This window comes from Falco naumanni, chromosome 10 (genome assembly GCF_017639655.2).
Source record: "Falco naumanni isolate bFalNau1 chromosome 10, bFalNau1.pat, whole genome shotgun sequence".
Lineage (NCBI taxonomy): Eukaryota > Metazoa > Chordata > Aves > Falconiformes > Falconidae > Falco > Falco naumanni.
The window spans coordinates 8,931,890-8,948,840 of NC_054063.1; the positions used below are offsets into that span (position 1 = coordinate 8,931,890).

The 16,951-nt window shown below is 39.5% G+C and overlaps 1 protein-coding gene and 1 long non-coding RNA gene across 4 annotated transcripts; both read right to left on the minus strand.

Annotated features, from left to right (window-relative positions):
• Window positions 1-653: 653 nt before the first annotated feature.
• Window positions 654-13,996, minus strand: LYVE1 (lymphatic vessel endothelial hyaluronan receptor 1). Of its 3 annotated transcripts, none has more exons than XM_040608295.1 (7): window positions 13,712-13,996; window positions 7,685-7,844; window positions 7,439-7,578; window positions 4,651-4,950; window positions 3,783-3,861; window positions 2,837-3,033; window positions 654-1,594 (listed from the first exon to the last, which is right to left on the minus strand). In XM_040608295.1, the coding sequence occupies exons 1-6, from the start codon at window positions 13,791-13,793 to the stop codon at window positions 2,847-2,849; spliced, it is 948 nt and encodes a 315-aa protein (XP_040464229.1). In that variant the 5' UTR covers window positions 13,794-13,996; the 3' UTR covers window positions 654-1,594; window positions 2,837-2,846. The 3 variants fall into 3 exon arrangements, with proteins under 3 accessions (XP_040464229.1, XP_040464228.1, XP_040464227.1); XM_040608294.1 differs by having other exon boundaries at window positions 654-1,599; XM_040608293.1 differs by lacking the exon at window positions 654-1,594 and having other exon boundaries at window positions 1,797-3,033; window positions 13,712-13,995.
• Window positions 13,997-15,791: 1,795 nt separating this feature from the next.
• Window positions 15,792-16,934, minus strand: LOC121094550. The gene is made up of 2 exons (XR_005829880.1): window positions 16,609-16,934; window positions 15,792-15,862 (listed from the first exon to the last, which is right to left on the minus strand). It is a non-coding gene; the product is annotated as an uncharacterized LOC121094550 (long non-coding RNA).
• Between the last annotated feature and the right edge of the window lie 17 nt (window positions 16,935-16,951).

Consider the following 16,951-nt stretch of genomic DNA (forward strand, 5'->3'; position numbering starts at 1 on the left):
ATTGTAAGTTGGGTGGTTCTTTTTTTTTTTTTTTTTTTTTTTTTTTTTTTTTTTTTTTTTTTTTTTTTTTAATTTAAAGAGGAGAAAAGGAGTAGTACTTCCCCTTCCTGCCTGCTTCGGTTCACACATAGACACGCGTACTTAAAGGCACCCCCATATTCCAGGCAGGGATTGGGCTGGACTGGGAACCTCGCTGCGTTTCCTGCAGGCCACCACCCCTTTTGCCCAAGGTCAGCAAACATCTGTAGCCTCAGCGTGGGAATCCAAGTAGCGTTACTGTCAAATGATTAATGCAAACTGTCATCTCCTGCTAGCCAGAATGATTTGTCCAAGATACTTGAGTGTAACGCAATTTCTGAGGCATTGAGGAACTTCATAGCTGTTGGGACTGTCCCATGGAAAAAAGCGTAACACTTGAAAAAAGTCAGAAACATACTGAATAACTTCTCTTAAGTTTCTGCTACTACCAGTTAAGGGTTTGGGGTTTTGACACTCTGTCTACAACTTAAATAAATGTTTCCTGTTTGCTTTGTAGCGGTACCTCCCTTGCAGTTCCATTAGTGAGCAAGAACGTTTTGTACTTTCTAATTCAAGTGTAACGGAGTAGCACTGATTATATACTAACTACCAAATACAGAGTACTTGTTGATTAGTACTTCTAACTAGCTTTTATTACGTGGAGAACAGTGTAACAGGTTCCTTTTAACCTTTGTGATGTTCGCATAAATTGGAAAGAAGGAGCAGATCAAACTATGGGCGTTGGCCAGGTGTCAGCATGAAGGTTGGGATGGAAGCTATCTGAGTTTTTAAGGTACATGATAAAACAAGACATTTATAGGTTAAGGCAATATTTTTCTGTATCAGGTAGTATAGATTTTTTTAGAAAGCAAACACTTCAGAGAAAAAAAAAAAAAAAAAGCCCTTATTTCAAAGATCTAAACCAGAAGTAACATACTTCCAGCTGGCGTAGAATTTGAGAAATTTTTTCCGAATTTCTTTAGGTGTGAATGAGACAATCTGATAGAAAAGGAAGTTGATGCCTGTGGAATAGAGGTAATAGTAGGGGAGTAAGAGAAGTGATAGGTAATTCTCTCTTGGTGGTGGAGAAAACAATAGAGAAACGGGTAACTTCTAATCGCTAAAACATAGAAAAGAGGCAGAAGGGGAATTGTAATATGTCACAAAGTCCAAAATAACCTGGAATCCACTAGTGTTGCCTGTGTCCTTAAGCCCATCTGCTATTCTGACACTGTCACGACAAATGTTTGCTGTGGCCCTTCTTGATGGCCTTATTTCTGCTGTCTACCCTCACTGCTGACACAGCAGAGAGCACTTTCATTCAGGTTGCCAGGAGAGACACACGGCATTGCTGCAGTATTTTGCAAGAAGAGGAATTACTTAACTGAGTGGGAAGGCTGTATCTAGTGCTTTCCTCTGTGGCACGTTTTTCTGCTGAAATTCTGTTGATGGGCATCTGAAATTTGGGCTTTTTAGAGCAGTACTGAATCACAGTCTTTCTGAAGTAGCATAGCTTTAATGGCAGTGGTGGACTGCATGTCAGCGCAGTGCAGACTCTTGGAGCCTTGAAATATTTCTGAGCTACCAAAAAAAAAAAAAAAAAAAAGAGAGAGAAAACAAAAACAAATGCAGGGTATCTGCAAGTATGCTATTAGTAATACACCATAACTCATTATCTAGTGGACTATATAACCACTGGGCAATTAAAAAAATTATCAGAATCAAAAATATGGAAGTTCATAACCCCCTATCCCACACCACAGAAAACACAATATAGCTGAGCAGTTCTATTGCTATTTTATTTAAGACTATGTTTTCAAGCTGCTTGATCTAAAAAGAAACCTCCTTTGCCATAACAAACATGCTTCACATATAAAAATAAGTTATCCAAACCATTTATTCAAGAAAACATTTGATAAATTGCTACTGTTGTTCTTCTATACAACTAATTAATTTTGTAACATTAAGGTTATATGAGTTCTTTTTACTGTGAGATAGTTTTCATGAGAATAAATTGCCCAGACAAACATATCTACCATACTTTATTGTTTTATGAAGGAAGTACTGTAAACGTCCCATAGCACTTGAGATCTTTATTATGAAAGCCACACATATATACACAAAAGATCTTAAATATGACTGTTGAGATAGAGTTCAAGGGTTTTTTCCTCCCTGTCAAATATCTGATGCAGAAGAATGATACAGATTTTAATAAATAAAACAGTAAAATATGATATGATGAAGATATCTGAGAAAGTGATTCATTGCTGTATATATATAAACATCAACATCTTTGTACCCTTCCATGGGTATCTGAATGACAGTGGGTTGATCCTTTAACTTTTTACTCACTTGTAAACAGACTTCTGTTTGTAAACAGACTTTTTAAAGACAGTATGCAACTATGTAATGGAAATAAGCTAATCTACATGAGGAAGAGCTACCGTATTATCATTTTATTTTAGACATTAAGTTAGCAGACATCCTTTAGCCAGATAAAAACACCCTCTTTTCATTATATATTGATCTGAATTCCTTGGAAATAGTTAACACAGTGCATGTCATTAATATTCCTAATTACTTCTCTATTAAAGATGAAAAGGGATCTATAATATGGATTTTTAGATTTATTTCAAGTAAATAAGATACCATGTTCTTCTGCAAGAGCGTTTATAACTAAAAATGTAATTTTTAAAAGAACAAGTTTTCATATGTCAAGATAGAGAAAATATCATTCATGAGCATTTACAATCACCCATGTTTGAAAGCATTGCCGAGTTCTGTGTGCTTCGTTTTATATTTCTATTAAGAAGTGTACCTTCTTCCCCTTACACTTCTGCTTCCAGACATTTTACCACGGCCTCAGGCTTGGTTTTAGACTCTTCTACATTTTTCCCATTATTCTTTGTTTCCTTCTCAGTTATTTTGTCATTTGACTTAGCCTCTTTGAGAGCAGTAGTTTCAACCATTTCTTTTTGTTGATTCTTGTTTGAAAATGGGAAAGTATTCTTGTACCTTTAAATAGGAAAAAGGATAGTAAAGCAGAAACCTGACATAGTTTGGTAATATCACTCAAGAAATACATTGAAAAATACCTAGAATTAACTTTCTTTGTCATACTCAAGCAAAAGTGTCACAGAGAATAGTGGCATGCTAGATCACTGTGCTTTTTCAAGCAATGTGCTTTTTCAAGAAATATTTTTGTAATTTTATAAAAACATACAATTTATATTCAAGATTCATGGTACATTATGATAAAGACTCCTGGACTACTATGTGAGGAATGCATGCAACTTTTGGATATGATTTAATGATGCACTCTGTTGAAGATCTTTACGCATGACAGATAAGCTCAACAATTATTTTTTTCTGAACACAATAGTAGTCCAAGAATAAAAACTTTTACCCTGAGTCTGACATAGAAAAGAACAAGAATAAAACTGCATAAACAAGCTTATATAGAGAAACAGATGCATACTTCAGTGTTGCTATTTTGGCACACCTGGAAATGTTCTACTCTAGGCATGACTGACTAATGAAAAATCCACAATATTTGTCTTCAGTTCCTCTTCTAAAGCAGGGAATGGCAATAGCAACAAGAAAATTTATCCACATAACAGCAGGATTTAAGATTTTGTTCTTTGTGCTATGCTGTTATGTCATTATCATTACTTCTCTGCTTTTCCACTACATATTTAAAATATTCACTGGTTGTACTCTAGAAATTAATTCAGCCCAAGAGAAAAAAAAGAAAAAAAACTTACTTTTTGATATAGCAGACTGCAAGAACAACTGAAATAATGAAGAAGATGACTGCCAATACAAGAAGTGCAGTGGGGATACCTAGACATAAAAGTGAGGCAAACAGTTTTTATATGTACTTAATTCTGGCTTTCTAAAGGCTCATGGACACAAATCCAAATTCTTCTAAAATCAGCCTCATGTAAGAGGTACATATGCATCAATTCAAGGATAGATATTAGGAATCTCAAAAGGTTAGCTACTCCTGCTCATTTTTTCAAGAGAGACAAGACCAGGTATTTAGGCAATCCCTGACAGATGTTTGTCTAATCTGCTAACTGGATGGTTTTTACAACCTGTCTCGAGAACACAATTTTGTGATTAAGTATCCTTGCAGTCAGAATGCTTTTCCTTATATTTAGTCAATTTCTCAGTGGCTGTATATTAGGATTACTTATTCACACCTCAGAGCTCAAGAACACCTCCATATCTGGAGAACAACAATTCTCCATAAAACTTTCTCGGCTTCTTTTGTTTTTAAAAGCCTGCTGAGTTTTCCATTCCTGTGAGCACATGGTGTTTGCTAAGACTTTCTCAAAAACGTGTTTACCCCAAACCACATTAACCAGAATAAACTTCCACTATTTCATATTAAAACAGTATCAAAAAGTATAAAATAAGATCTTCTATCTACTCAAAAAATATTTTAAAATCATCTGCCTTCTAAGTTTTGCTTTTGCAAAACTGTAACACTCCTGTTCTGCTTCCAGGTTCAGCTATATCAGAATGGATGTTGGAGTAAAACAAAAATTGCAGTAAATAAACAGTTATACTACAAACACCTATGTAACTAGCTCTTCTGATTAAATAAATACCATATACGGCCTTTACCTCCAAAGACAATGGCATCATTCTTAAAGGCAACGCTGGAAGAGTAGTTAGGAGAGTCAGTTGGCAAGTATCCCTCTGGCATTTCTGTAGTAGTCCCCTCTGTTGGTAATACAGTTTCAGTTATACATATTACGCGAAATTTTATATTTTTCAGGGATTGTTCTGATTCGGTCTCATGGGGCACTGCTGTGATGTTCTCAGTCAAATCAGAGCCTGAATATGCAGTTAAGTCCGTTGGTGCACTTGATGAAGGTAGTATGGTTGTAGTTGGATCTGGTTTACATGAATTAATCTGAACATCTGCAGCAGGGAAAGGAAATACATAAGAGTTGTGTTGGATGTTAGTTTTGTACTCACTGTACACACATTTATTGAAATTGTTCTTCAGTCATTCCCTTCTGGAAATTATTATTTGTTTATTCACAAAGGCCTTCCCCAAATGGCACGCCTATTTCACACAGGTGGCTACAACCCAGATTGCACACCTTTTATCATTACTCACACAGTTAAACGCTTTTTTGAGCAAGTGTGGTGCTCGTTTTATAATTGCATACCAATGACAAGATTCCTCCTGGAAAGTACTTAGAATAATAATGCATATAAAACCCAATAACATGACCTCCTACAGAGCAGGAGAGTTAAATGCAGATCCAAGATTCAAAAATATTTCTATATATTCTGTATATGTCCAAAACACATGCATGCACTGTTGATACTTGGAATGCTACTTTGATTTCCTGGGAGCAAAAGTAGCCTGTAAAACTTTTAGGTAAAACAGGCAGCAACGTGAGATAAAAAAGTGACTTGATTCTAATGGGGGCTAGAAAGAAACAAACTTCAGACACACTCAGAAATTCAGTCACTGAAATGATGTGAATGTTGTCTATTAAAAAATGTGGGTGTAAGTAGACTTTTATGTGCAAATGAAAAGCTGAGTTCTGAATCAAGCTCACGTGAAAACGTGAAAATTCTACTTTTCTAGTGAAGTTCTATTTTCTGTAAAACTATAAAAATTCCACTAAAGTAACAAGCAGATTACAACATAAATAACAGGGAAATGACATATGTACTGTTCTCGACATGAATCCCCATGAGAAGCCTGATGACGCAGTTAGATTCACAGAATAAAAACCTAAATGGCAGGAGCTTTTTACTCTTTCCACTACAGTTTTCAAGTAATTTTGGCATTTCTTTGGCACAAAGAAAATTGACAGAATGACCTTCTGCCAAATACTTTGGGTAAGAAATGCCTAGAATAGGCAACAATTTGGCAATTAAGATGAAGAAATGCAGAATCGTGCCAATGTTAAATATATATTACTCTAAGTTATTTTCTAACCATTCAGCATGCCTAACTTTCTTCCTATAATGTAACAGTACAATTTTTTTTTAATTAAAGCTAAAATTCAAAATTACTTGCTACCTTATTGGCATTAGCCAGCTACTCAAGATTTCTGAATGCAGAATGATGCATATTTCATGCAGTGAAACACTATGTTGCACAGGAACAGAAGAAATAACCATACCAATAGCAGCAGCTTCTTTTAGAGCATGTTGCCATAGTACTAATTCAAATATGCATTCATCAATTAAAGCTAGGGACTGTAGAGAAAAAAACTAAGTTAGCCCATCATGTCATTTTTAACTTTACAGGTTAGGTGATAAATCAATTTTTAAATGGTGCTTTCTCCTCAGCAGTCAGGTACTTTATAAGCCGACTACTCATATCACCTGCCCTCCTTCACTAAAATGGCCCAGGATCATGAACAAAGTCCCACTGGTGAAGGCATGGCCTTCTCCCTAACAGCTTTATCCTCAGGCTCTTCATAAACTCCAATGTTCACAGTCACACGGTTCTAGGTCTTTGTGTCTTTGCATGGGCGTATCTTGCATATCCATCTTTCTCCTGTTCTTTCCAACCCTTGTTCACACACTTTTCCTGAAAAATTTCAGGATTTTGTATGCAATCTCTTGCTCTTGTTAACTAAAACTCATTGGCAAGGCCTAGGGACTGATTAGAAATAATTTACTGAACCTCTGTATGGTCTAATTACTGAGTCAGTAGTTACATAATAACCATGGATATGGGACACTAATGGAACACAATGCCTCTAGTTAATAGCACAGGAGTTATTAAGAAGCAATACTGATCTATTGTGCTGAGAAGATCTAACTTATATCAAGGTCCGAGTTCTATTGTTGTATCTTTGATCTGGGAATAGACAGTCAAGAATGAGGGGAAGGACAGGTCTTTACACACAGGATGCTGCACGTTAAAGGAAGCTGTTTGATTTTACTGATAATAGATTGGGACTCTAGTTAGTTTTATGGTATCTCAGTTTAATGGGTGCCTTTCCTTTTATTAAAAAACTCTCAACTTGTCCTGAAATTACCCCACTTTTGGTCTTTTTGCAAAAAAAAAACACATACCACACACAGACACCCTAAGTTGCCTACATAAAAAGAGCATTGTGTCAACATTACAGAATAGTAAAAGCAACTCTTCTTCAAGAGCTTTCATGGTAGCGCCAAATTATTAATTTGGATTAACAGAACTGACCTTTTGTATTTCTTGGAACATTTTTTTCTCCGCCCCCCCCCCCCCCCCCCCCCCCCCCCCCCCAGCTAATTACAACTTGATAATGTTAAAGATTGGGGGTGGGGGGAGCTAGAGGCAGGGCCAACAAATTATAAGAACTCACTCACTTGTGAGTTTTTCATGCAGATATTAAGAAAATAATAAAACCCAAACCAAAACACAAAAAATGTAGTTGTCATGCTTACATACCTGAGGAATTGAAGCAGTAAATCATAAATGTTTTGGAGGATTCAGCATACCATAGCACTAGTCCAACCTTGCCCTGACCACATTTCCTGTTGGATGTTATCCGAGGAATGACAGCAAATCCGTCTTTCACCCATCCATAGCTACAATAAAAAGCATCAGTCCTTTCAATACTAGATTTATCACCAGCCTCAGATGTGTGTAAAGACATTCACTAAAGGTAATGAGACAGTAACTGATGTTGTATACCTGCATGTTTCAAAGCCATGTTTCAAAGCCTTTTCAACTTGGGTTTTACTTGCCAATTGTAGATTCAGTTGATTACATGCATTACTTGCTTCTGAGAGATTCACTTTCTCCTCAAGATAAATTCCTACACCTGCGATCCTGCAAGGTGGAAGAATGGAACCTGTAATTTAGACATAAATATTCAAGGTTAGTATTTAAATATTAACAATTATTCTTTTTGAAGAATTTAAGATCACATTCAGCTGAAGATTGATAAAAGTTTCTACCTTGAGGATAGCAGAAAACTAATTCCTAGAAAAAAAGACATACTTCAAAAAAGGATCATACTCTCTTCACACAATAGCCTAGAATTTCAAGAGGTTTGGCTGTTATTAGACTAAATGCATATACAGTTGACAGTTGAGTCATTACCTGGAGTCAGTTTCTTACTAAAGACACTCTTATTTGTCACATTTATTCGTGCAAAATGGGAAAAGTAATCAGACAGCTTTCTTTTTTATTTTTAATTAAAATGATAAAACTAACAGTTGCACTGAGGCATGGATTCCGTCAGTACACCACTCTTTCTCATATGAATTCTGTCAAACATATTATACATAATTTTTCATGAAATTAATCAATGAATAAGAAAATACACCTATAAAGATTTTATCATTTTTTATCTTCCTTATTCATCCTTATCTCTTTTTTTGTTTGTTTTTTTTCCTAGGTTGGCATGGTGCTTCCATCCCCCAGCCACTGTCAAGCACAATTTACTGAGTGCTTGGCAGGCAGCAGGAAAAAAGGAGATAAACTGGGTGAACTTAAGACGCTTTTCCCCATTCCTCCTCCACAGGCAGTTCATCCAGCTTTTTTAGACAGCCACAGCTGGCACACTATTCCTGACACCTGCACCAGGAAACACATAGCTTAGGTCTGATTACACCTGCTTTACTTTCTTAGACTGTGTTAAGGACGTAGGACAGGATTCAGGATTTGATACAGACAAGGAGAAAGGATATTACTCTTTTGCCTCCGTATTTCACTGGAAGTGTACTCTGGAAAAAATATTTTTTTCTTTTTGAGTAATGTACTGTAATTGCCATATTAAATGAAACATTTCAACATTTTCAGATAAAAACAGCCACAGGTGTCATTTCCTTGCTCAGTATGCTTTTCAGACTGTGTGCTCACCAGGGATGTACACTAATGAACAGTTCATAAAATCTATGCAACAGAATATAGGGAAACCCCAAACTCACAAGGCAGGACAAAGTGATGCCTGCAGATCCACCATGACTTCTTAGCAACAGTACTTAACTTGAATTTTATGAATTAAAAGATAGAACTAGCAGCCAAGCCACTCCCATGGCGATAAGGGGATAAAAAGATGACTAAGCCTGCGTGGAGTGCTAAAAGAAAGGCACGCTTTTCACTCCTGCTCTGGTAAAAGATGCATCTGGTGAAAATGGTTTCTGGTAAAAGATGCGTCTCTGCTATCCTTACATTTAGTTTATGTATTTACATACATTATCCTTACATTTATCCTTACATTTACATTGGACTTAAATGTTTGGTAGAGCAGTCATTGAGTTAGGTGGATTTATCTCAACAGCAGCAGAGGCTGTGGCCTCCCAGTAACACTGGTATGGTGCAGGCCCAGTCACACGGCAGGTGAGCCCCGGGACACTTGAGCAGTTCCCACAGCCAAGTCACGGCTGCCCCAGCCCTGACCTGGACTCATCTCTCACCTGCTCTTTTTCCTGCAGCAGCAAGAGCTTAGCACTGAGCGAGCCGCTGGGGATGTCTGCCCATGGGAAGCGGGGCAGGAAGGGAAGGGCATGACTTGAACTTCACAGGCCAACCAAGTCACGCTCAGCACGGGTCAGGCTGCAGCTCCTGCGTGCTCCCAGCGGGTGCACCGGCTGCTGCACAAGGGTAACTACGCAGGGCAGGGGGCCGCCAGTGCCCCAGTGTACCTGATGGCCGAGATTCTGGAGCTGGCAGGCAATGTAGCCTGTGACAAGAAGATGTGCATCATCCCCTGCCACCTGCAGCTTGCCATCCACAACGATGAGGAGCTCAACAAGCTGCTGGGCAAGGTGACCATTGCACAGAGCGGGGTGCTGCCCAAGAAGACTGAGAGCCACAAAACCAGGAGGAAGTAAACCATGCCCATACAAGGTCCTGAGCACAGAAGTGAAACCCAAAGGCCCTTTTCAGAGCCGTTACATGCACAAGTCTGTAGAGCCAGATGGGACACACCTGAGGGTACTGAGGGAGCTGGTGGAGGAGCTCACCAAACGACTCTCCATCATTTAACAACAGTCCTGGCTAACCAGGTAACTCCCAGAAGACGGGAGGTTGGCCAAAGTGACGCCCATCTACAAGAAAGACAGGAAGGAGGATCTGGGGCATTATAGGCTGGTCAGCCTGACCTCGGTGCCAGGGAAGGTTATGGAGCAGAACATCCTGACCAACATCACGTGGCATGTGCAGGACAACCAGGCAATCAGGCCCAGCCAGCATGGGTTTAAGAAAGGCAAGTCCTGCATGATGAACCTGATCTCCTTCTATGACAAGAAGACCCACCTAGTGGATGAGGGAAAGGCTGTGGGTTTTATTTACCCGGACCTTAGTAAAGCCTTTGACACTGTTTCCCACTGCATTCTCCTGGAGAAACTGGCTGCTCATGGCTGGGACAGGTGTACTCTACGCTGGGTTAAAAGCTGGCTGGCCGAGCCCAAAGAGCGGTGGTGGATGGAGTTAAATCCAGTTGGTGACTGGTCACAAGTGGTGTTCCCCAGGGCTCAGTGCTGGGGCCAGTCCTGTTTAATATCTTTATCCATGACCTTGATGAGGGGAATGAGTGCTCCCTCAGTAAGTTTGCAGAGGACACCAAAATGAGTGAGAGTGTTGCTGTGCTTGAGGGTAGGAAGGCTCTGCAGAGGGATCTGGACAGGCTGGACCGATGGGGTGAGGCCAATTGTGTGAGGTTCAACAAGGAGAAGTGCCAGGTCCTGCCCTTGGGTCACACCAGCCCCACGCAGCGCTACAGGCTGGGGGCAGAGCGGCTGGAAAGCTGCCGGGTGGGAAAGGACCTGGGGGTACTGGTTGACAGCCAGCTGACCATGACCAGCAGTGTGCCCAGGTGGCCAAGAAGACCAACAGCATCCTGGCTTTCACTATATGAAACAGCGTGGCCAGCAGGACAAGGGCAGTGATCGTCCCCCTGTACTGGTGAGGCCGCACCTCGAATCCCATGTTCAGCTTTGGGCCCCTCACTCCAAGAGGGACATAGAGGTGCTGGAGCGTGTCCAGAGAAGGGCAGTGAAGCTGGTGAAGGGTCTGGAGCCCAGCTCTTATGAGGAACAGCTGAGGGAACTGGGGGTGTTTAGCCCAGAGAGGAGGATGTTCAGGGGGGACCTTACTGCTCCCTGCATCTCCCTGACAGGGGCTGTAGGCGGGTGGGGGTCGGTCTCTTCTCCCAGGTAACAAGCGACAGGACAAGAGGAAACAGCCTCAAGTTACGCCAGGTTGCTTTTTGCTAACAGGCAACTCTCCCAGTCCTCTTGAGAATCATTCCCGGTTTCCTGAATAACTCCCTGTCGCAGCTGCTGAGGCACATCCTTAATTCCTCTTTCTCACTTTTCAAAACCCCACTCCTCCTCTAGAGCTTATGCCTAATTCCTTTCTCCCCTTACTACTTGTTATGCTCAGACTTCACTCTTACTCTTATTTCTTACTTAGTACATTATTTTCCTATCTTTAATTTGAGCTAACACAAGTTTTAAAAAATGTGATGTTGAGAGTGGAAGTTTCTCAATGACCAACTTTACAAAATTCAAATAAAGCTGAGCAGCTGACTGAACGGAATTTCCTGAAGCCTTCCAGAGTTGCCTGGATACTTGTAAACTGTTACAGTCTTTAGTCATTCAATTCCAGGACAAATATTTTTGTGTGAGAATTGCCCGATAGATACATAGCATAATATCAACCCTCAGTACCAGAAAATTAAGTGATAAGTGACAGTAGGACATGGACCGAAGTTGTATGTTAGATTTTGCTAAGCCTTTTAAAAATACACGGTGAAGTGAAAGAAACTTTTTGGAAAAGTTATCAGCTTCAGTCTAAATTCCAGATGGTTTTACAGAGTGAGGAAGAAATCCAGGAAGAGAACAGTAGCCTCTTCAGGTCTTTTCATCACTTCCTAAATCACTTCTGAACTCTGTCCTAAAGATGGCTGGGTTGGTACAGGAGACAGACTACTCCTTTAGAAGCATATTACCCTTTTTGGTCCACCAGCTGCACATAGCTGTACTTCAAGCATTGCTATATTTTGTTAACTTACTAATAATGGGACATTCTTCTCAGTATTCTGGTCATGTGAAAAATTGGTTTTACTGAGAAAGGTGGAAAGACTTAGAAGAATCTCACAACAAGACAGAATTGTCATATGACAAGAAGAAAATAGTTCAATTTTTGTAAGCTACAGGGTATCAGTTTATTGGGTTCTCTTCTTGCTTCTTGAGACTGTTTCACAAGGAAAGAGGAGCCAGGACTTGAGGGTGACCGCAGCGCAGGTAGGACAGTGCCCTTACTGACCAGGACACAGTCCCACAGCATGTGAACAGGACCACAGTGGTGACTGCCCCAGAGGCAGCAAGGCAATGAATCAGATGCAGGGTTCATCCAGAAAGTTCCGTTGGGAACAGCAGAAGATGGTGTTACATGTAACACCTGGAGAGAAGGCTACCTACAACCTAAGCCCAGAGTCCATCCGTGAAGCTCAGGCAGCAATTCACTACTGGAGGCAACAGGGCATGCTACAAGACAGCTCAAAGGCACAGCTGGAGATCAGCCCTGAGCTGAACTGGAGCCCTGGGACCAGTAAGCAGAGGGTGCATGAGTACCCTCAAGGAAGACTTGGAGGGGAACTAAGGGTGGGTCCTAACAGCTGGAAGGAATAGTCTGAAGACTCAAGCTCTCCATTTCCCCAGTGAAAATTATTCAGTGGTTGGGATTGTTGGATGAGACTACTGTTGTTAGGTACTCCAATCCTGTGGAATTTAAATAGGATTTCCTTAAATAGGAATTTAATAGGATTTAATAGGAATTTGAATTGAGTATCTAATTCACTCAGTCCTGGTTTGCTCCAGAAGCTTTTCAGTAGATAAGAAAATCAATTGTCTACAACAATGGTGTACGTTCTTTTACATAGGTAGACCAAGCAATTACTCCTTGCAAATTACAGTGAAACATCTGGAAACATCTGGTATGCACTGAGTATCTGCAGGTAGTCTAGTGGCTACTGCAGTTAGAATAGATAGCGTCAAGTTAATTATGGAATGTGAAGGTGAAGACATTCAAATTTCACTAACATGAAGAAGAAAGGGGTATTATGAGACTCACTGAAAAAAGGTTAATAAAATAATGATTGAGGGAGGAGGGTTATTGAAGAACTGTGTGATAAAGTTGATGTTGACAATTGAACAGAGAGTTTACACAAAATAGGAAATTTTGCACTGTATTGCCTTGGAGATGAACTGTGATACCCCTGCCACACGTTTCCTTCAATGCTGCAAATCAAGACAGTGTCAGGATATTGCCAAATCAGAGCAAAACACTTTGCATGAAAGATACCATTTTTTCACAAACACACAAAACTGGTTTCATGCATGTTTTGCTCTGAGGATTGTGCAAAACTCTTTGCGGTGGTATTTTAAATAATACAAAATAAAATCACATTTCAATAGATCTGAAATTAATCCTAAATGCAATACCAAATCTTTAAAGCAAGCAGTTCTGTAGCATTTAGACAATAATGCTACAGCATTTAGACAGTAATTAAATTAGACTACCAATTAAAATTTCTCTATATGTTACGGTAGTTTTCATTGCACTGTATTCGAAAACCCTGTGGTTTCCTATGCCAGAAACACATACACACATGCTCCCTTCCCCCCATTTTTATTTGCAAATCTAGCTACTTTTTTCAAGTACTTTACTGTTCAACTAGGAGACTTGAAAAAGTGGAATGTTACATACCTGCTATAAAGTAATTTTGAGCCATGAATGTCATAGCCCAGATGAAAAAAACTGCTGAGGTAACTCCAAAATAAGTTGCCATTGTCACCAACTTGGAAAATTAAGAAATTCAAGGTGTTTTGTCTCCTGTGCTCAGAATAGTTAAGGTATTGGATACTGTCAGACCACCTTTGAGATGACTCCTTGAAAGCAATTGCAGCTGTCACTGTTGCTTCATAGAAAGAATGTCAGAGCAAATGTGTGGACTGTCCCACTCAAAGGTGGGGTCACTGACTGGAAATCCCTGATTACCCTTTACACTTTCTTTCATGTAGGGCTTGCTGGAAAATTTAACTACTGCTGACTCAGAAAACACAGCTGAGGAAGGGAGATAAGACTGTTAGACTGCTAAGTCAGTAAACACTTTGAAAGAAGTTTTTCCTTTCCTATTTTTTCCTGTTTTACTGATTAACAGCTCATCACTCATTTTGTCTGTTCATCTGGTAAATAAAATGAATTCTCTATTGTATCACAGCATACCAGGCGTTTTTTTTTTTTTTTTTTTTTTAATTGGAAGGGCATCCATTCTCCACTATCCTATTTGTCTTGATGTAGCACTTTAAACTTCCTTTGCCTTAGAGTTCCAATGCAAAAATAGGTACCACAACACAGAGATAATATGATACCTAGTTTTGAACAGATTTGTAGATACACTACTGTAAAATGGGAATTCTTGTCCAACTGTAGGGACCAGAGGTGGGAGCCAGTCCCTTCACTGCTGCTGTTTATGAAGTTCCAACAGTGATTCCAATAGTCTGATTCAAAACACAGATGATCCTCATGGCTGTAACTTAGAAAACTTGCAGGAAGTCTTAGCAAAGAAATCCCCCCCACCCCCCCACCCCGATTCCAACACACAGAGAGCAGGAATGGAGTTCAAGAGATCAGCTAGTTCTCTTTACTGTCTGTAGGATCAGCTGTATTTATGTTATTCCTGACAGATGTTTGCCTAACCTGTTCTTAAAGACTTCCAGGGACAAATTCCTAACGTTTCCTCAATTTCCTCAAACACTCTATTCCAGTTTTGCTGTCCTTTACTGTTAAAAGGTATTACCTAGTCTAAACTGACTTACCCATATGGTGCTGTAAATTTACCGCTTCTTCTCCTGTTGGAAATGGACATGGAAAATAGTTCATTCCCTTACATTTTGCAGCAATGTATTTAGAGTCATGCCTCTGCTCCCACTTATCTTTCAGCTAAGAAACCCCAGCTTGCTCACTGTTTCTGTCTAGCTGGGGCCTTGCCAATGCCAAATGCTGATTAATAAATTACTTTACCTGCTTATACGATTCAGAATGGTATGAGCCTTTTTTTTTTGCATCAGGATGATTTTGTTACATCATATTTACTTTGTGATTCAGTAAACTTTTAGTTGTCCTGCATCCCCAGGCTGTTTTAAAGGTCCTGTAAACACAAGCTTTAACTGCAGTTTGGATTGTAGAAAATGCCCACTGAATATATTAAGATAGTATTAACTTTTATCTGGGCACAGGCCCTATCTTTTACAGCAGCATATGCCATGGTTATGGGTATACTGTAACACAGGCATCTACAAGGCTGAGTGGAGAATGTTGTGGCTTAATGAAATGATGTCTCAACTAGCAATGAAGAAATGAAAACTGAGTTGTGTTTGGGCTGTGGTTTGGAACTGCATGTTGTTAGAGCTCCTTGATATCTTAAGCCAAATTTCTTGCTCCAATCTCTATTCAATTCTTCATTGTGTTGTATTCACCTGCCTCTACAAACTAACGGCAATCTGAAATACTGAAATCAGACTTACTGTCACTGAGGCAAGTTCTAAATGGATTCACTTGCATTTACAATGTAGGAGCAGAAACTAGTAAGTTATTCTGTAGCTCTCTCATGGACTAGTAGACTATGGCTGTAAAACAGAGAACGTCAAACAAAATCTTATCATCTCCATGCTTACCTTGAACTGCTACGTATTTCCTACCATGCAAACTAATAAAAAGCTGGGTTTCTACATTTTAAAATTGCATGCTAATTGTCCTTCCAAGTTTTAACATTTTATTTTTTTTATTATCCTCACTGTGGCGAAGTTCCTTTAGTCAAACTCTGTTCATGTTATTGATTTTTAGTAGGATTTTTAGCTGGAAAAATGAGATAAACACCTTTGTAACACCAAACAAAAATACAAGCTCCTTCACATGGTTCTGTAAGAGCAAACTACGGATTAGGAGAGGGAGAAAAGAATTTTAGAATGATGATGTGAGACTGAAATAACCTTTTTTTGGTCAGTTTCTTATTTTTTATATTTCAGCTGTTCCAAAACTGTGTGGAAGATCACTTACCTGGGCTGTAACAGTACAAAAGGTCTTTAACCTGTTTGTGGGTCTTCATAATTTGTGTGGTGAAGAAAAAGCAGCTTTATACTGAATGTTTAATTAGCATTTGAACTAAATTCTTATAGAAACATAAGGAAAGTTTCCAGCATCTCATGCCAGCATATTTTAAAATGCTAGTGAGGATTGCTGAACAGAAAACCTTCGATATGGGAGAGCAGACTTAGCTGTTCTCTACAATCATTTCTAAAGGAACCCTGAAGCCTGAAAAACAGGAGAGGAAACAAGCGGAAAAAAAAAAAAAAAAGTTTATGTTGAAAATATAAATATCAGGGTTTTTTCCTGGTAACAGTAATTCCTTTCAAGGTTGTCACTGTCCCAAAGTTTTTCTCCCTGACACAGACCGCTAGAGATTCAGAAGTGACATTTCTTTTCTTTATGAAAACTGAGCATTGCCTCCCTCCCGCTGGTCTAGAAGTTCAGCTCTCCACAAAGCCCAGGCTTCCCAGACCTCCCAAGCCTACAAGAACACAAAGCAAATAAAGAGTCCTAACCTTTCACTCAGTCTGCTTTGGTTACAGATTTCCCTTGTCTCTTTCCATGTTCAACCTCCTCGGTGACAGGCAGCCTCCCTCTGAAGCACAAGTTAAACTCTCTTCAGGATATTTCAGTTTCCTCTCACATCTTGTTTCTAGGGTATGACAGGGATGACCCTGCTTGCAAACACTTTCTCTATCGAAACAGGACTTTGCTGGTGGCTTCTACATAATTTTCCTGAGGAACTGAAAGACTAAGAACAAGGTCTTTGGTATATGTAACATGGCACTACATTATCCATTATCTATACGACAAGGCAGTATGTATTTTATAAGAACATATCCATTAATATGCAGACAG